Source organism: Moschus berezovskii, chromosome 14 (genome assembly GCF_049115385.1).
Source record: "Moschus berezovskii isolate FMDL1 chromosome 14, NW_MosBer_1.0, whole genome shotgun sequence".
Lineage (NCBI taxonomy): Eukaryota > Metazoa > Chordata > Mammalia > Artiodactyla > Moschidae > Moschus > Moschus berezovskii.
This window is the reverse complement of record NC_142473.1, coordinates 27,704,354-27,724,899: the sequence shown is the minus strand read 5'-3', so window position 1 is coordinate 27,724,899 and position 20,546 is coordinate 27,704,354. Positions and strand designations below refer to the sequence as shown.

The following is a 20,546-nucleotide window of genomic DNA, read 5'->3' as shown; positions in this document are numbered from 1 at the left end:
GGAATTTTCCAGGCAAGAATACTGGAGCAGGTTGCCACTTCCTACTCCAGGAGATGTTCCCAACCCAAGGGTTGAACCACCCTTGTTTCCTGTGTATCTCCTGCATTGCAGGTTGATTGTTTACCACTGAGCCAGCGGGGAAGCCCCATATATAGCACAGTGAACTATATTCAACACCATATGATAAACCATATGGAAAAGAATATAAAGGAATGTATATATGTATAACTGAATCACTTTGCTGTACAGAAGTAATTAACATTGTAAATCAATTATACATCATTTTTAAAAAAAGAGAGAATTGAAAAAAAAAAAAGGTCTCAGTGTGGATATGACCTAAAGGCTGTAAGTCAGTCGTGGAATTTAAAACCCTAACCTGGGCCCATGAGCCACCTGCCAGGCACATGGGCTGCCCTGCCCCCTTGCTCTAAAGACATTGTTGGTCCAACAGGGCTGGTGTTAGGGTTGTGGGGTTGCAAGAAACCCGGGAAGGAGGCTACTCACCGCTCGGTATTTGACCAGGTAGTGTCGGATGGGGGAGCCACCGTCGTCTTGCTTGATCAGCTTCACCTTAATAGAGTTTCCATCCTCTCCCATCTGCCCTTCGAGCTTAGGTGCGCTGGGTTCCCCTGAAACAGCCAGGGAATTCGCATGACATTTTCACCCACAAAATGAAAATCCAATCCATCAAAATGAGATGCAGGGATGGAGTGGGGGTGGACTCTTGATTTCTCAGCAATTCAAATGGTTAAAAAGCAAAACGTGTAAAACTTTGAACTCCAGTTAGATGCCTCAGTCTTAACCCAAACTGAGAATGCCTTTCAGAAATGTTCTGGGAAACCACCCTCCCTCCTAGTATAGTCCTTTCACCATTTTAAAGAGAGGATTTTTTTTTTTTTGGTCTGTCTCTTCCTGGTGCTTGCATTTTCTGTTAGCTGCTCTTACAGCTGCAGATTTAACTTTTATAAACCTGGTACATTTTGAGGAACAGCCTGATATATGGGAAAATGTAGGCATTTAAGGAGAAAACTAACCCCCATAAAATAATTTTTCAAAGCAGCCTATTATTTTTTCCCTGGGATATATGATCTATTCCAGGGGTCTAACTCCTAACAGGGGTGGAATGATGCTGCATTCTTGTGACCAGGTTTTGCATGAATTAAATTTTATGACTTAGAGTTATTAAAAAAAAAAAACAGGTTTCCAGTTGTGATTAAGTAAAGCATGATTTGCCATAGGCAAGTTTCCTGTAAGTATTCTGCATTTATGGCTCAACTGCCTTGGTGATAATCCTTGGTGCCTTGTATTAATGGAACGTTCATTAAAGTCTTTTTGTGAGAAGAGAGAGGGAAAAAATGTCTTCAGCATTTCTCAACAGAAGAAAGTCGAGCTTGTATGTGACGAATTCTGAGAGCTAGGATGGTTCTCCTGTAAGATGCTAATTTAAGAGAAACTATTTCATTAGTATATGTTGAAAGCCATGAGATGACAGAACATCTGTTATAAAAAGTTAAAATGAAGATTTCAAATGCTAGGGACCCTGGCACTTCTGGTGGAAACCATCTCTTGTATCTATTTCATGACCTCAGACAGAAGATTTGCAGTGCTTATAAAACAGCTACCTTCTGGGTGGGTGGTCCTGGCTTGTTCTCTGGAAGACAGAATCTCAGACATGGGACAGAAGAGCCGGGGGAGGCTTGTCACCAGGCTTTGGACCTCATCACCCACAAGTATGTTGCTTGGTAAGGCCAGCCCACCCTACCCAACCTACGCAGTTACGCTGGGAACCTCATGATGGCCAAGGGGGCTGCTTTTCCTTTTGAGATCAGGAGGAACCAGAGACAAAACTGACGCGAGCCCTGCTACTTGGTCTGGGCGGGCCCCTGGCACACCCACTGGAAGCTCAATTAACAGGACTGCAAGGCGCACCTGTGCTGGCCATGGGGCTACAAAAAGCAGCAACAGGGAGGCTGTGTAACCTTAATGTCTGTGGGATAGTATTTACGAAAAGTTGTGCTTATGATTTGCTTCCTTAATCAGTGACTAAGGAAAAAGAAAAACAGAAAGATAAATGGGCTTCAGATAGACCTGTCCTGTTTTTACACCACCATCTAGCCACCTGCAGCAGTTATTCTCATATACTTAGAAATTCTGTTTAAATAATGTCCAGGTGTGCATGCTTTTCAAATTCTTTTGGACCATTATACATCTTAGACAATAATTAATTATGCCTTATGCCCCATCAGACATATCCAGTGCTAAAAAGAAACTCCAAGTGAAATATATTTTAGAGTAGGGAAGGAAGTCTTGGTAGATTCACCAATGCTGAACAATGAAGTAGGAGATGCGGAAGAACATTACAAATTCTACTCTCACTGAATTGGGGTGAGCACTGCATCCTGGTTAGCCCGTGACTTTTCAGGCGCTAGCACTGCAAGTCCTTTACCCCGGACAAATGTTTAGTCCCAGGTGAAATGGGATGTTGGTGGTCCTGGACTGAGTGAAGACTCACATTAATCGTAGTAACTTTCTGGATTCAGAATTGCAACACTGACTCTGTGGTTAATGATCTCTTTGCCTGAAGAAGGAGAGGAGGAGGTGGCATCAGTGGCCCTTCCAGCACATCCACCAGGCAAGGACCTGTCCCTTCCCCTAGACCTCCCAGCAGGGAAAGAGAGATTATTCCACTGGGGCTGCGCTGATGCCGTGAAGATCCCTTTAGAACTGAATGCTACGGAGGCCACAGTAGAGCCCAGGGGGTTTAGTGCCTTGGCCAGGTCACTGCCTCAGTTTCCAGGTTTGCAAAACACCAGATGCTCCCAAGGGCTCCTTCTTATTCTGACATCACTGTGATAGTCACGTGCTAGGATGAGCTCTGAAGAGCACCCTGGCTGTGCTCACCAAGGCATAAAACATGGGACATCAAATCTATGATGTACAGTCAATTTTAGGGAAATGCGCCCCAAGATAAACAATTCCATATCTCTTTGGCACAAAATTGCCCGTTTTTCTACAAATTAAAAAAAAAGTCATTTCAAAAATTCCTGTCTTTGAAAAAACAGACCCTAAGAGTCTTCAAAGATATGAACAAAAATCTCACCAACGAAACCTTGTGAAAACCAAAAGCCCTGATGACCTGCTCTTACGTTTGGATTTGTTTCAGAAAAATATATAGACAGAATCAGAGAGAAATCACTCAAAACTATACCATGGAACACAATTCTAACATCTACAGAAGTTAGAACACTATAATTTGCCATCATTTTATTTGAGTGACTATCATGGAACCCTGATATGTATTGCTTTCTCATAGAATTCAGGGCATTTTATATCATATCATGTATTTAATTTTTACTTTTTGGCTATACTACGTGGCCTGTGGGATCTCAGCTCCCTGACCAGGGATCTAATGTGGTTAGATCTAACCCTGCAGTGGAAGCACGGAGTCTTAACCACTGGACCGACAGGGACATTCCTATATTATATCATTTAGAGTGCTTTAAAGATGATTTATTTATCAAATGCACATTCATTATCTATTAGGTACCATGTACTCCATTAGGCGTTCGAGTTTCAAAGGTGATTAAAACAAGATTTTGTTTGCTAAATGAAAAAACGTACTCAATTCTTTGAATGGTGGGGCCCTTGTACAGAAATCTAATTTTTCCTATGATGGTGTTTCGAAAGGAAGATCCTATTGGACTAATATCATAGAGATGATGACCAACTTTATGGCCACGCAACTTGCTGTCAATACACACAGATGTGGAAAGAGTGATATTTGTTTAATCAGTTGCCTTATTCATCTTCAAATGTTCACTGGGAGCCAATATTTTTAAAGATTAGAAATGGGGTGAAAGAAATGATTTCCTAAGCTCTCTGCAAAGAGAATGTTCCAGCCCTGTCTGATGAGGGACGCCAAAGAAACGGGCTTGCATTCAGGAGGCTGGCTGCTTTATTGAACGCATTAAGAGAGGAAATTATTTAGAGGGTCCCAACATGCACTCTGTTCTGAGATGGATGCTCTGATTGAAATCATTATGGGTAATTTCAGCAAAACCAATATTGTAATTATTTGTAAATGTTGGTTTGCAATTCAGCAGCAATCGGCAGGTGGCTCCGAGAAAACCCCTGGGGTTAATTATACCCTCTGAGTTTAGCTTTAACCATGAGTCAAATTTTTTCCCCAAAATATTTTATGTAAAGACTAAAACAGCAGTATTCGTAAAAATAAACCTTGTCGATAACAAACATAAAATATCAGGCAGTTCTGGTAGTTTCTAGAAGAATGCAAATCATGTATGCAAGGGAAAAAAAAAAAGAATGTACCAGAGAGACCACATACAGTCAAAAATATTACTGGCAGGTCCTATAAATTCCCCTTAGAAACCATAATTGAGATGTGTATTTCTGGCCATGCAGATTGTAGGTTCTTCTTTATAATTACGGTGCTACTGGGCCCTAAAATCAGAGTCAGCTTCATGTCTTTCCCCGAGTCAGCAGAAGCCCAGGGATCAGCGAACTACTGCTGGATATCTGAATCCCACAACAAAAATTCTAGCAAGCCCAGGGCCTCTGAACAGCAATTGTGAATTTTAGAAGGAAAACAATATTCTACTTCTCACTCAAAGACCTCAAGAACCCAGAGTTGTACATTCTGAAAGGAATGCTAATTGGCTGACAGGCCTCCCCGAGACAGGCTGGACCTCAGTTCTCTCTCCACCGCCTTTGTTTTCTCTCTCATCAGGACCCCCAAAGGGGCTTCTTAGAAAACCCAGTGATGGGCATAGGGCCTGCATTAGAATCTTTTACTATCAAATAAGACTGCCTGGCATTAAAAATACTGTTTTCTCTGTTTATCCTAATGCCTGTTCTCCCTTACTGATTATTTCTTGTAAGTGATTTCTAACTGTCAGTTTTAAAAAGTCCAAAACGTATGATGCAGCTGATCTGATGCAACACCTATTTGATTTTTCCAACTCAGGAATATTCAAAATTACACCAGGAGGTCAGTAGTTTGAATGGGCCTTAGGGGGATCAGCAAATTACCAAAGGGAATCATGATTAATCATTAGACCACTAAGTCTGCTTCCTCAGACCAACCTCTTAGCCCTAATGTCAAACAGATCAATGTGATCTATGCCACACACAATCCTGGAGCCTCAAAATCTCCCTGATGGCAGCAGACCTGGCCATTCTATTCAGAGGTGGTTTTCTTACACCCAAAGAGCAGCTGGCAGTGCTTGGGCTGGCATCGATTTGTCTCAAGCACTGCTCCCCCAAATCAGGCCTTTGGAGGAAAGCATTCTTTTTCTCCTGAACACTTTTTTCCCAATTGTCAAGGATTTGCTGCGCTAGTGTGACCTGACCCTTTGTCATCCTCCTCCCTGGCTCTGAGGAGTGCTGGCGTACAGAATAAGTGGTCACGGGTGTGGGCAGATCCCTCCTTTCTACAGAGCAAAGATGCTTGGCTCTCTGCGGCCATGCTCACGGAGGCACCCGGTCCACAAAGCCTTCCAGCGTGTTTTCTCGGGAATTGTGAATGAGTGCTGGGGGTACGGTGGGGAGGCTTGGCAGTACCGAGGACAAATTAAACAGCAATAAATGAACTCTGACAGACCGAACCACAAAAATACCAAATCCCTTCTCGTGGGTGTCATGAAAACACCAACAGATTAATTGATCAATTATCTTTGTTTCATCATCCTAAAAAGAAAAATATGACCACGAAGGTATGGCCTGTGGTTATGGGGCTGATCCAGGCTGAGGAAGTTAAAGACAGAAATAACTGCCATCACCACCAATTAACTCGGCTCCTGCCTCCGAGGCCACAAAGGGGGGCGGGGGTTGTGGACATCTCCAACAGTATTTCATGGACGTTAGGTGAGTTATGAAGAAGTATGAGGCTCCTGGGAGGTTTCAACCCTCCTCCTGGTAAACCCCAGGGAAATGGGCACTTTCCATGGCCCCCCATCTCTGCCCACGGGATTCAGGCTGATATACGTCACTGACTTGGTCCCTTCACTCTAGCTTTCTACCCTGGTCACCACCCGTGCCGGGAATCCTTGGGAATAAAGGCAATTAGAACAGAGCCCCTGATGAAACGTCTATGCCGACCTGCCAGAGACCGTGGCAATCCAGACACACAGCTGTAAAAAATAAAGGAGCGGGTGGAAGGGACGGTTAGTGATGTTTTCAATCTAAGAAGGAAGAGTGGGTGTTAAAAGAGTTTAGTTCATCAGAATCAGCATTTCCTAGTACGAGTCAGTGTCAGTAGCTAAAGAAAAAAAGATCGTTATAAATGGGTGGGGCGGGATCCATGCTCAAACATGCTGCACGCGGACGGGAGGGTGGGGAGGGTGCAGGGGTGTCTCATCACACACGTGCTGGCGGGGAGGGGAGTCCCATTTACACAGAGTCCTTGGGAGCTGAGGGAGTCACCGGAGGAAGCAGGCCCCGCAGTTACGTGATGCTGTGATATCAGAAATAAACTTCAACATCAGAGGGCTCAAATTTTTGCTTCCAGCAAGCCCACGCCTGTGCCCTTGGGCCATGTGTCTGAGCTTCCCTGTCATGGACCCTGCCTGCAGAGCTCTGTGGGCTCAGGGTCCAAGTGGCCCAGGGCTGGTGCTCAACGCCTGTGTTCATCTCTCCTCTTCTGGATGGCAACTGAAGGGGCACAGAACATCCAGCATACGTTAAACACATCCTAGGCAATTTGGGGGTGGTAGTGGTGGAGGGTAGCGGACACTGAATTTAATCATCTGTGGGTGTAGAACCTACCCATTGCTCACTTAAACCATTTTCATTAGGCCTAACTCACCTGAAAGCCTTACCTAAGCCTAGAGGAACCATCCCTAACTAAGTTTTATTTCTCTCCCCTGTAAATTTTATTTGCTCCAGCCTCTCCATTACCTTCCATTCTATTACTAAGGGCCATTTCCTGCTGTGTCTTGCTCATCTGAGTAACAGTGCTCTGTCTGCCCCCTTGTAAAAGGCAGAAGAGGGGTGATTTGGTGAGGGGGTGATTACACTTCGAAACTCCACAGTCTCCCAGTGTTTTAGTACTGGCCACAATTCCTACTGACAGCTAAGACCACAGGTGTGTTTGTGGTGTGTTTCTAGGGTAGCTGCAAGAAACACTTTCAAACATTTCTAGCCTTGCTTAAAATGTCTGCAAGAGATAGCTCCTCAGAGGTGTGAATTAGCTTCTATCTTGCGCTTCATTCTGAATCACAGCATTGCACAGAAATGACTAAACTTAGGTTTAAAGAAGAAACTAAGGTTTCAATCCAGTTATCTGCTCATACGTCAGCTTCCGGGGGAAGGTTCAGCATCTGAGCAGTCATCTCAAGTCTGAAAAGTGCCTGTCTCCCATGAAACCACATTTTTGGAGTGGGACTTGGGAGTTTAGATGATTGTAGGCTCCCAGTGTTTTTTCTTCTGCCTTAAGATTCACAGATCAAGGTAATTTTTAAACTAGGTCCAAGTTCTAAGCATAACAGAGGTTCTCTGACTTGGGGACCACACCTGGTACCATGCATGTGTGCTCAATTGTGTCTGACTTTTTAAGACCCTGTGGAATGTAGACCGCCGGCTCCTCTGTCCATGGGATTTCTCAGGCAAGAATACTGGAGTGGATTGCCACTTCTTCCTCCAGGGGATCTTCCCGACCCAGGGATCGAACCAGCATCTCCTGCATTGGCAGGCAGATTCTTTCTGAGAGCCTCCTGGGAAGCTTTGGGGACATCCCTCCTTTATTTCATATGATGCAAATGCTAAACATCCTCTTGTTTGGAAACGAGGACCCTCCCATCCAAGTTCCTGTCCAGGAGTCTGGCTGTAAATGGGACTGACTTGGGGCTCTGTGGCCATGCCCAGAGAGCTGAAGTCCTCACAGGTGTCAATGTGAACAGTGAGGGGTGCCACATACAGGGTTCACACACGTGGGGCGCACGGGACACAGGGCAGACCAGGGACAGAGCAGATGCAAGACGAGCGGCTGATGGTTTTGTTCATGTGGATGTCGCCTAATCAGCTCTCCGAGAAGCGAGGTCGCCGGGGACCCCTCGCATGCACAGGCACCCTGGGGGGGTTACTGGTGTTAGTTTCGCTTTCGTGATCATTGTAGCCTATATGTGTCAGGTTGTGACGTGAAGTACAAATTTCCAGTTAGGAGGGAATGGCACGCATGTGACTCCCAGGGCAGGTTTGAACGGGTGTTTGATTTTACTCGGGGGGAGCTGTGAGCAGAGGCTTCATTTTCCTGTAATGGTAGTGGTAAGCAAGAAGTGCTTTCACAGGATTGTGACAGTCACAACATTAACGGATTATTTTGTCACTCCTTTGAGCTTAATTAGGCTATAAGTTTATTTCCTTTGCTGCAAGGGTCAATGGAGTGCTTTTGGATTACATGGCGATCATCAGTCATGGTAACTGTTAAATGACTTCTGCTTTGATTTTTCTTTCCTCCTGCCTGGGGTGGGTGGCAGGTCACTTGTGAAGTGATACCTTGGCCACTACAGCCAAACTGCTCTCATTCCAAATTCTTAAATCTCTCATTTCAGAAAGTCCTCAATCTGCATGAATTTTACAAAACACTCTCACTGGTTTCAAGCAAATACAACCTTTGTGACAGACACATTTCTCTCTGTAGGTGTTCAAAGTTATATTTTCATGGAAATGTGACATTTTATAACAACTGTGCTTTGGAGAACTACTGGATTAAATGAGATGACCATGCTATAAAGCTCACTTACAACATTGCTTTCTGGGAAATAAAGTTTATGAACTATCTGGTAAAAAGTCAAGGGTGCAAATTTGGCTGTTTAGGTTAAAGTGATTTTACTGTAGCCCGATTTCTTGAAGCAAAACATTAAACTGAAGGCTGTCTTGGTATCAAATTGTCATCTAAAGGCTCCAAAGGTTGATGGATTTTGGACGTGCATTGAGAACAAGAGGAAATCTCTCAAATGAGTTTGATTAGGAAATCCGAGACAGGAAGAAATGAGTGGGCCCTATGTGCCAGGCTGTGGTCCCAGATTTATTTCATGATTCAGAACAAAGAGTTTTACCTTCTGTTCACCAGCGTGGACGACATCATCAGCACCATGCAAGCCACATGACAAAGTCACATGATACGCACGCACATGATTGGTTGAAAGGAAAGTGGAGGAGATCACATGGAAAATACAAAAAAATTAAAAACTGATGTAAACAATGGGCAGGGAGAAAAATCAACAACAAAATCACAGACTAAATAAAAGGAGAAATTAAATTAAATTAGCAGCATATATAGGAAACACTGGGAGGGCAGTAAAACTGCCCAGAAATAGAAGACTAACAAATCATAAAGAGCATTTGGTTAACAACACCGATAAGCATTAGATACAGCTGCAACACTGCATATTAATACCACATCAAGGAGCATGGACACTTGTTTTGAAATGGGGAGTTGTCTCTGTCAGGACCCGGATGCCAAAGTCAATCCAGGAGACTGCTGAAGGAGAAGAAAAAGGCAAGTTATTCTTCACAGATTCCAGAAATGTCTCGGCATCCTTGGGAAGCAAGGGCAATAAAACAGAGCATGGTCATGAAGGAAGAGTCCCATGATTAGGTGCCCTGGAAGAATAAAATACCATATTACATTAAGAAAAGTCATTTCATGTTTCCTTTGGAGCAATGAGGAGCGGGGTGTGGACCGAGTGAGGTCTGCTGGGTGCAGGCAGAGAAGGTGGCCAGGAATCTCATCTTACTTCTTCATCCAAGGGCCGCCATGACATACCCCAATCAAACACATCTAAAAGGAGGGGCTGCTACTTTGTTCCCTACATCTGTGAGTCTGCTTCTTTTCTGCCATATTCACTAGTTTGCTGTATTTTTCAGATTCTACATATACGTGACATCATAGAGTATTTGTCCTTCTCTGTCTGATTTATTTCACTCAGCATAAGGGTTACCAGTGAGGAAGAAGTACCAACTATTTGACTGAACACAAGCTACAAGGATATATTGTACAACACAGGGAATAGAGCCAACATTTTATGATAACTACAAATGGAGTATACCCTTTAAAATTGTGAATCACTGTATTGCACACCTGTAACTTTTAATATTGTACAGCAACTATACGTCCATAAAAAATAAAAAAGTAAAGAACCATGAAGCAGTCTAATAAAGGTGATAGCAAAATAATAAAAAAAGAGGCCAGTGAGGAAAGGGAATAGGTTTCCTTCTGGGGGTTGAGGTCAGAGCTCTGTCAACAGCAGAAACTGAACCGCTGGCCCAACGAGCTACGAGTTGGACACTAGACACACGCTTGGGCATTTGTGGATACAGTCATCTCTTAGACTTGCAGTGAACGATAAGGCATGAATGTGATTTCTACAATGAAAAGTAGTTTTCTTCTTTGGATATGTCTACATTCCCTTTTGACCTGTGTTCTATTTACATCTGATTTTTTACTGTAAGACTGTGTTTCTTCTAAAGGCCTTTTGGGTTCCCCACCCTAACTTGCACAGGCCAAGGGGCATTTTGGCTGTCACCAGTAGAAGCTAACTAACACAGACGGTGGACAGAGAGGCAAGATTCATTTCTTCCCAAAGCACACCACTGTTTAAAAGTGATTAGCGAGAAATGCTTCAATCAAGAGAGGGCCCTGGCCACTGCAAGCTGGTACAGCGTTTGCTTCTCACTGTCTGACTCTGCACAGGATCTGGCATGTTCCAACCACGGGTGCCTGCAGGGATTAGACACAACTGAGCAGTTTCTCCTTTTTCTATTTGAAAGTGAAAGTGTTAGTCACCCAGTCGTGTCCAACTCTGCGATCCCATGGACTACAGCCTGCCAGGCTCCTCTGTCCATGGAATTTTCCAGGCAAGAAAATTGGAGTAGGTAGCCATTCCCTTCTCCAGGGAATCTTCCTGACCCAGGGATCAAGCCCAGGTTTCCTGCACTGCAGGCAGTTTCTTTGCCGTCTGAGCCAGCAGAGTACCTTCATTCACTCATAATTATAAATGGATCCATACACACATACACACAGGAAGCAAAAAGCAAAAGACACTATTTAGATTCACCCCTATTGACCAACGATCAACAGATTTTTGGATGCTTCTAGCTACTCTGCTGTTAGTTCCACTGCAATTCACACGTGCTGAATTCTGCCTTGCAGTTTAGAAATACATTCATGCTCAACACGGGCTGCTCTCAATCGAGTCTGTCTTTCTATTCTCCCAGTAACCACTGGGACTTACAATTTGGGTCAGTAGTCAAGTGGTTCAAAATAAAGGAGACTCAAACACTCTTCTCTGTGGATGCCACTACTCATCATTTGATCTGTGGGCAGACATGTTTGATGTTTAAAAATGAAACCAACATCAGGGGAGAGACACTTAATTCCTCCATAACAAAAAACTGGATCCAAGATTGTGTTTTACTTCCAGAGAAGACAAACCTACAGTGAGACACCTTAAATACAACCCAAGTTGTGCAAGGACATTGTGTAGCCTTTTCCTGCTACGCTTGGCACGGCATACATACTACACCCACGATGCAAAGGATTGGGGATCACTGTTAGCAGAAGAAAGGGTGCTGTTAGTCTCATTCCTTTTCCAAATGCAAAGAAACCCATCACTTGAATTAAACCCATGCGAGCACAGCTCACTGTCGCCTGCCTGCTCTGCTGACAAAATGAAACCTCAAAAGCATCAGGAATTAAAATTCACTGCAGCACGCACATGGAGGGAACACCAAGAAAGCAGACCCTCAGCTATGTTCTGCCGGAGAAAAAAGAACCATTTCATGCAACATGCAGGAACTCTTTTCTTCTCTGTTCAATTATGCATCAGAAACCCTGGCCCACGGAGTGGAGTGGGAGCCATATTTTGCATTCTTGCTTTCTGCCTTCTGCTCTGACTGCCTTTAATGGGATGCATGCCATTTTCCCTATGTACTCAGAAATATTATAAAATCTAAAACTTACATACAACTATGGACACACACACACACACACACACACACGCTCCAGTTGACTTGTCAGGGGTTTCAGGCTAACACACAAATGCACTTCATTAGAGCATTACAAAGACAAGTTCGGAATATGTTTCAGGTTATGATGAAGTGTAATGTTTTCCATGACAGGAATGATGGGACAGTTTGGCCCTGACTCCACCATTAGGAGATGGATTCCAGAACTTTCATCTGGACTCTCAACACACAAACTTGAGAGACCTTGGTTGTGCTTTCTCAGGCCATAATTTTTCTAGCATGATGGAGGTGGCCCGGGGGAGGGTCATCCCTCTCCTGCGTGTGCTCAGGGCATGCACATCCTCTCTCTGCGGGAGCAAAGGAGGGCGCGTGGTCAAGGAGCAGAGGCTCCTTCCTGCCTCACCCACTCCCTTTCCCCAGGCAGCCGGCTTCTCCTGTTCCTTCCCTTATTTTCAGTCTTTCAGGTATTCTATTTTAATGCGTGTCTATTTTAATGTGTGTCTCTGTGTGTGCGTTTCTCTGTGAGTGTGTTTCTGTGTGTGTGTGTGTCTCTGTGTGTCTGTGTCTCTCTGTGTGTGTTTGTGTGTATCTGTGTGTGTGCATGTGTGTGTCTGTGTGTGTGTGTCGGTGGGTGCATGTGTGTGTCTGTGTGTGTTTGGGTCTCTGTGTGTGTGCCTGTGTATCTGTGTGTCTCTCCATGTGTGTCTCTGTGTGTCTCTCTGTGTGCCTGTGTGTGTCTCTGTGTGCATGTGTATGTCTGTGTGTGCACGTGTGGCAGTGCCTCTGTGTGTGCGTGTGTCTGTCTGAATGTGTGTGTGTCTGTGTGTGCACATGTGTCTGTGTCTCTGTGTGTGTGTGTGTGCCTGTGTGTGTCTCTGCGTGTGTGCCTGTGTGTGCACGTGTGTCAGTGTCTGTGTGTGCAAGTGTCTTTGTCTGTGTGCATGTGTTTGTGTCTGTGTGTGCATGTGTGTCTGTGTGTGTCTCTGCATGTGCCTGTGTGTGTCTCTGTGTGTGTGTCTGTGTGTGCACGTGTCTCTCTGTGTCTCTGCGTTTGTGTCTGTGTGTGCCTGTGTGTGTGTCTGTGTGTGCACATGTGTCTCTCTGTGTGTGTCTCTGCATGTGTGTCTGTGTGTGCACGTGTCAGTGTCTCTCAGTGTGTGTGTATCTGTGTGTGTGCACACCTCTGCGGTGGAGAGACAGTGAAAGCTGGGAAGAGGTGCTCTCCTTTTGTCTTCTCAGCATTTCTCTAACCCTTTTCTGTTTTTTAACTTGTGGGTAAATTTGGAAAGGTCTCCTTGTGCACAGAGCTCTCTTCAAGAATCACCCCTGTCTTTTGGTGACGCTAGGTCTGCTCTCTTGGCCAGGCAGACAGCATGCTTAGTGACCCACACCAGGAGAGGCGCCTCCGAGCATGCACAACTGTTGCTTTCAACACTCAGGGGGCTGGGGCAGCACTGGGACCGAAGAGTCGACTCTACACAAGCAGCAGTCAGGCCCAGGGCAGCGAAGCTGTCCACTCACTAGATGCTTCGGTGCTTGCAAGAGCAGGAAGAGGCCAGGTTGCTATGGAAACATGAAGGATGGAAAGGGCACAGAAAGGTGAAAGGGAAAAGAGATAAATGAAATTTACTGATAACACATGTATGTGTGTATATGTATTAAGGCATTATTATAGAGAAAAAGAAATGGTAAAGGAGGTATGCTTGCATTTCCTTCTTCCCTGATTTATCAGTATGAATGTACATATTTTAAAGAGATTATCAGAGATTTTGCTGACAAATTACTCTCAGATGGCAAGTAATAATGTAACTCTTATTTATTCTTACTACGAATTCCAGCTACTACATGCTGGGCATTGTGTCTTGTATTTCTTCTACTTAAACTTTGATTTTCATAAATACCTACAAAGTAAGCAGAATCTATCCTTCCTTTGGGAGATAAGGAGTCTGAGGTTCAGAGAGGCGGGGTGACTCATTCGAGGTCAGGGAACTGCACGCCAAAGCAGGGGAGCTTGGAGCTGAACCTGGTCGCCGAATTCTTATTGTTCAAGTCCACTGCCTGGCAAGCAGTGCAAGAGTGGGGGGCTGTTTCCAAATCAGGCAGATGCCATAAGGGCTCTGGACTTGGGGCTCTGGTCACTCCCGAGGCTACTCCCAAGTGCAGCGCTTCTGACGCACCATGGGGATGTGGCCAGCTGAGCGGCCTTGCCTGCTGCACCGACTGTGTTGAGCACTGGCTGCCATGACATCCTGGGTCTTGTTCAGCTGCTGTCTCCCTGCTCTGTCCCCTAGGAGCACTGGGTTCACCACTGCAAACAGTGGGAGGCCTGGGGTGCTCCCACCCCCGAGGACTCAGGGGAATAGAAGGACAGGGCAGCCAGGTGAAATGAGGTGGTTAAATGAGAGAGGCTCAGACATGGTGACAAAGTCGGAGGCTGACCAGGTGACACCACCGCCAGGCTTAGTGGCTCTGCTCCCAGGTGGCAAACAGCTTGATAAACCCTAGGTTTGTTGTTATTTGGGAGTGGGGTGCAATGACTTCTCCTGTTTTATAGAGAAGAAAAGCAAGACTCCCTTGTAAAGGGTTAAAGAATTTGCCTAATGCCTTCTGCCAGGCACATCTGCAAGCAGGCACTGTTTCTTCTCCCACAAATATTTACAAGAATCGTATGCAGTTATGGAGACAGCCAAAGCTACAGGCCTTGCTATCTAATTTCAACGTCTGAACCCAACTGTGCCAATTAAAATGCCGGGTGAAAACATAACACCCCAAACATTTCTTATGACCCCGTGGAACTGACATTTTTCTTGGCAAAATCGTTTGGCTTCTCTAAATAATCAGCTGACTACGAATCTGGAGGACAGGGCTGTGGCGGCCACAGCCTTGGGGAGCCTGCCTGCGAGATTTTCTCTCCAGAGCAATGCTTTCCACGCACCTCCTCCTGGGGGGAGAGCTGCCCCCCGCCGAATCTGAGCAGCCCTGTGCCTACGTCTCATCTCATTTGCTCCTCTAAAACCCAGCGCTGCTCTCCACCAACAGAGTGGAATTATCACCTGCTGGAGATCACACCAGACAGACACACTGCAGCTGGCAGAGAGCCACCTGCAGGGAGATGGAAGATGGAAAGGATACTCACTATCCAGATGAGACAACGGAAGAGGGGTGGAAGAGCTCGCAGGAGCCGCTGAGGAAAGAAAAATGAAGATGAAAAAAAAAAGATCATCGAGGCACAGAGACACTGAAGGGAAAAATGGAAGAGGCAAACCAGGGGTGTCAGGAGGAGAAGCTGAAGTGAGTTGCAGTGTGAAGAACTCCATGCAGGAGAATAGGTGGCCTATAGCCCCTTAGAGAGCAGGACGCTCTGACCGCAAACCCTGAGCCTGTGCGGCTGCCCAGCCCTGCGGTTCAGGAAGGGACCGGGCCAGGAACAGCTGCAACCCTGTGAAAACACACAGGCAGTTCAGCAGCTGTCTCCATGGGATCAGATGTCTGGAGGGAAAGATACCTGGCCCCCAGCTTAAGGTGAACCAACAGAAAAGGGGAAAATGACCTTGGCTGTGACGTAACCTACCTCTTCATACGTTTACATTTAGGCAGACACCTACACAGATGGCACATATTTATAGCAAAATGTGTGTGTGCATCACTCTCTGATTTTATCTGTCCCGATAAAACAGAAACAATCATCTTCCTTAATGCTTGTGACTGGGCGAGGTCAGGATGGTTTGGGATCTGGATGGTACGACAGCCACTGCTGTCCTCCAAACCCTAGGAAATGTGATGCTCTGGCTGCTGCTGCGAGCACGGAGGACCAAGCAAATTAACGTTGAGCCAGGGCACTTTGAAGGGACTGGGACTAACCAAGTAATGCTAACCAGCTTTCTGCATGGTGAACCTTTAGAAATGGTGTGTTTGAGACATTTTGGACGCTGAATGGATCTTTAGTTTTTCAATGGCAACTATTCAGAAGCTGTTCCATCAACAATCACAGAAAACAGGCCCCTTTGACAGCTAGATAAAAATTTGGAAAAACGTCACCCTGTCTCCAACACTGTCTTGACACTCATGGTTAGGCCTTTCTCTTACCTTCTAGATGAGGGTACCTCATTAAACCATCCAGAACAATGTCACTGGAATCAGAGCAAGACAGGCTACTAACTCATCATGATTTGGCAGCCTGGTTAATTCTGATAAAAGTGTATATCTCTTTCTCTCATTCTTTCTCTTTTATTTTTTCGGCGTGAATTGTGTGTTCAGTTGTCCATATTATTCTGGCTGAAGGATGGGGTTTTATACACTTTAATCACAATATATTACAGTGCATTAACATATTTGCCATGTGGCATCTTAGGGGCAAAATATGAAACAACAAATTTCAAGATGCCGCTTTTAAAAAGTAGAGACTCACTTGTAATCTATACCCTGTAAGAAATTGTCTGTTTCACTTCATGGTGCAGAAGCAATTGAAGAGGTAACATTCAGGCAATGAGATTCTGAAGGTGTGTAGTTCAATCATGGAGGAAAGAGTCATCATAAATTATCATGTCACTTCTTTAGGGCTTCAGTAGCTCTAAGAAGGAAGCAGCCCCTCCCGGGGCAAAGAGAGGTCATGAGCCTTCCACCTAAGAGCTTCCTGACAGCATGCACACACCTGGCCTCGAAATACACGAAACAGGGACATCTTCTCAGGCTGGAGTTTCATGTGTGCTGTGGAGCCTCGGCTTTCACTGCCTTCACAGAAACAAAGGAACCTCCCAACAGGTAAGCCAGGCTTTCTAATTGGGTGGCTCCAAAGCAGGAGTCCTTGAGGTGGTATTGGCTAGTTTCACCTGCTCATCTCTGCTGTGACATATTCATGCCCCTGAATGTGGTGGAGACCATTAAGGAATCATGAAGCAACCCTAATACTGAGACATTTCCAGCAACTTCAAGTGATGATCAAACAGCTTTCCCCTACACCTCCCAACTCAGAGGGCCAGCAGCATCAATTCTGTCCAGGGTGCTGGCTTCTGCTGACCCTGACCTGTCTCTTCCTTAGACCTGAGGGTGTACCCAGGGCCCACCTCCAGGACCACAGAAGCAGTCTGTGCACCTGCATCCCAATAGCATAGGAGGTGGATGCACTGTCCGCGGGTGAGATGAGTCAGCCTCAGATGCCCCTGGTTCTTGGGCTTGGCATAAGCCTGCGGCTAAACTGATGGCTGATCTTGTTTAAGTTCAGATAACCTTTGTGCCTTTCAAGGAAGAGCAATGAGAAATCAGAGAAGGTCCTTCCGAAAACTTATCCTCACTTCCTAGCAGCAGTAATTGGGTTTTGTCCTGGCAGTGGGAAACGCCGGCATCTTCCTTCCAACTGTAACCTTTTCTCAGGATGGGTTTAGGCACAACAGGTTACCATTTGAGCAAGACCCTCACTTCAACCCTAGGAAGGCTACGGAGGTGCGAGGCAAGACCATAATGATCAACTTCAGTGAGAGTATAATCATCTCTCACCCTGCTCCAGTTCTAGAAAAAAATCACACTCAACTCTAAAACTGTGCCATGTTCTCTGTGTCTAAAAGAGGTTTGCTTTTTAATTCATGTTCAACTCTAAAACTGTGCCATGCTTCCTCTATCTAAAAGAGGTTTGCTTTCTAATTCATGTTCAACTCTAAAACTGTGCCATGTTCTCTTTGTCTAAAAGAGGTTTGCTTTTTAATTCTTTAAACTATAACGTAATTAGGTGATTGAGAACACTGACTTTTCATGTCATGAGCAATGCTTGCTGCTGCATTACTCACGACTGACTTGGAATGAAGGACTGACCCCACCATTTTCCAAAGGGTTTCTTGAAATCTTGCTTGGTTAATCATCCATTTTCATACTGGCAGATAACAAACAACACAATCTAGAGGTCTTCTTTTAAAAAAATATTAAACACTGGCTTTTAAAACACAATGTCTGCTATAAAAATTCTCACCTTAAAGAAGGCTGGGCTGGCAATGAATGAAAACCACTTATGACCTTTGAAGTTCAAGACCCAGTTACTCAGATTCAGTACTCAAACCCCAGTTACTGGGTAGACACTGAGAAGGAGGTCTTGCCTCTCTGTGATGTTACTAAGCCAGCCTCTATTTATGGATAAAATCCAGAGGAGTGGGCACCTGAAGACTGGGTTAAAGATCCAGCAGGAAGGTGCCCTTGCACCTCTGGATGCTCTGAGGGCAGAGCTGAGCTGTCGGCCCAGAGCAGACGGCTGTCAGTCCTCACTGACAACTCCATCCCCCCTCCACTCTCTCTGACTCCTTCCAGAACTGGTTCATTCAGGAACCAACTCTGCTGAGAAAATAGATTTAGCCCTTGTTCAATATCTCAGAATGCCTACACTGAGCTACTTAGTTTCTGCTGGTGCTGCAATATTTCTGAATAAATTTCAAAAAGATAAGCTTCCCTGAGTGCCTTTCAGGAGCTAGGAGGGTTTCATGAAAAGAATGTGCTGTTGAAGACTTCCCTCCACCCTTCTGAGCTCATCCTGGGAAGAAGCAGAGCCTCTGTGGACGTGAAGCCAGGGGACATCTATACAGGTAGAGACAGGACTACAGTTCTGCTCCTGGAGCAGCAGGGATGCTCCTGTTACTCCTGCTTCCAGGTCCACTACTTATAGCTTACAAAATTAGGATGCCCTTTTTGGGGAGAATCACCCCCTTTCTTCGTTCTTGGCAGTACTGCTACCAAGTAGCTGACTGTGTGTGTGCATGCTAAGTCTCTCAGTCATGTCCGACTCTGTGCAACCCCGTGGACTGCAGCCCACCAGGCTCCCCTGTCCATGGGATTCTCCAGGCACGAATACTGGAGTGGGTAGCCTATCCCTTCTCCAGGGGATCTTCCCAACCCAGGGATTGAACCTGGGTCTCCTGTAATGCAGGTGGATTTTCCCAAACATGGAAATACATGATGCAAGTAACCTAGTGCTAAAGAACAGAGTTCACCAGTTAAACTGGGGGCTTAACTCCCCTGCAGGAGGTACCTGTGAAGAAAACCCATTCATGCTGCGTGGGATCTCCCACCCATGCTCCTAGAGCCTTTCAGCTACTACCTGCCAGACAGAAAGGGGAGGTGCAATGAGCTCAGTTCTTTCACCTCCTAAAAGCAAATGTGAAAAGCCTTCGGGGTTCTCGTGCCCATGAAGGGATTCTGAAAAGAGCCTGGAGAGGCTGTGGTTACTTTTCTGGCATCCCAGCTAATGGTGAGATGATGCCATATCCTTATTCAGAGGCCCTTTGCAGACCTCCACCGCGCTTGGCTCAGCAAAATGTTGCCACAAGGTAATCGTCACACACAGAAATTAATAAATAAACAATTTCAAAAGACAAAAAATTTGCATGCTCTAAAACAGGACGAGTGTTAGCCTCTTGGAGTAACCTACAGACGTTAACAAGAGCACAGCTAGACTAAGATCAGTGTGGTTAGGGCCCGGACGGCATCATCTACTTCAGCCTCTAGGGGACAAAAGGGACTGGAACTAAATTAAAAAACTAGAACTAGCAGATGTTAACACTCTAGAAACAGGTAATGAGGTATGAAGAGGCACTTACGTGGAAGAGGGCTATCTGCATATCCCATGGATGGAACACAGACGAAAAGAAAAGACAAGAGACAGACCCAAGAAAAAAAAATAAGATGTAAAAGAAATGAATAGGATCTGCAGAACACACGGAGCTGGAAATGCAAATTATCAAATTACTTCAAATCCAGAGAGAAGCAATTCCTGTAGGAGGAAGATGAGACAGGCTCTCTACTTCTGCGAAGAGGCAGGGGGATCACTCTGCAGGCCCCTGACCCCATAGGGAAGAAAGCAGAGGATTCTCCTATATGCCTTTTGATCCCAGGAGTCAGAGAGGGGCCCAGGGAGCTCTGTGACCACTGGGGGAGTCTTGCTACAGCACTCACCTGGATGGACTCACCATCCTCCCTGGGGAGGAACTCCATCTGTGGAGGGACTGAACTAGACTAGGGCTCACCCAGAGCTTGGCTATGTGTGGGAAGGGAGGGAAAAGTATGGCAGGCTTGGCTTAAGGAAAGAGGGAGCAATGGAGGAAAACAGAACTGCAACCCTGAATGGGATCAGGAAGAAGGGACTCCTGAAAGAGGCCGTGACCAAGGAGACCCTAACAGTGCTCCCGAAAAGGAGGTGGGGTAGGAACGACAGAGGCCATTTCTTCCCTCTTTATTTTGTTGGGGTTTTGCTCCTGCTCATTTATCCTACAGCAGGCTGTTTCCCTGTAACTGGATATCTCTGCTTCATTAAAACCCCACAACTAATTATGGAACCTCACTGCCTTTACTGCCTTCCTTCAAGTCACCAGGTGCTTAGAGCCCGTGTGAGTGTGAGTGTGTGCATGGGTGTGCGCTCAGATGCTCAGTGGTGTCTGACTCTTTGCAACCCTGTGGAGCCTGCCAGGCTCCTTTGTCTATGGGATTTCCCAGGCAAGAGTACTGGAGTGGGTTGCCATTCCTTTCTCCAGGGGATCTTCCTGACCCAAGGATTGAACCCAAGTCTTCTTGCACTGGCAGGTGAATTC

The 20,546-nt window shown here is 45.6% G+C and overlaps 1 protein-coding gene across 1 annotated transcript in view; it reads right to left on the bottom strand.

Moving 5' to 3' along the window:
• Positions 1 to 20,546, bottom strand: part of NCAM1 (neural cell adhesion molecule 1) — a 362,723-nt gene that overhangs the window by 20,319 nt on the left and 321,858 nt on the right. The window contains exons 14-15 of the mRNA XM_055423033.2: positions 19,560 to 19,574; positions 505 to 629 (exon numbers count right to left, since the gene is read on the bottom strand). Coding sequence (XP_055279008.2) covers positions 505 to 629; positions 19,560 to 19,574 — 140 coding nt within the window. The remainder of the gene's footprint in view (positions 1 to 504; positions 630 to 19,559; positions 19,575 to 20,546) is intronic.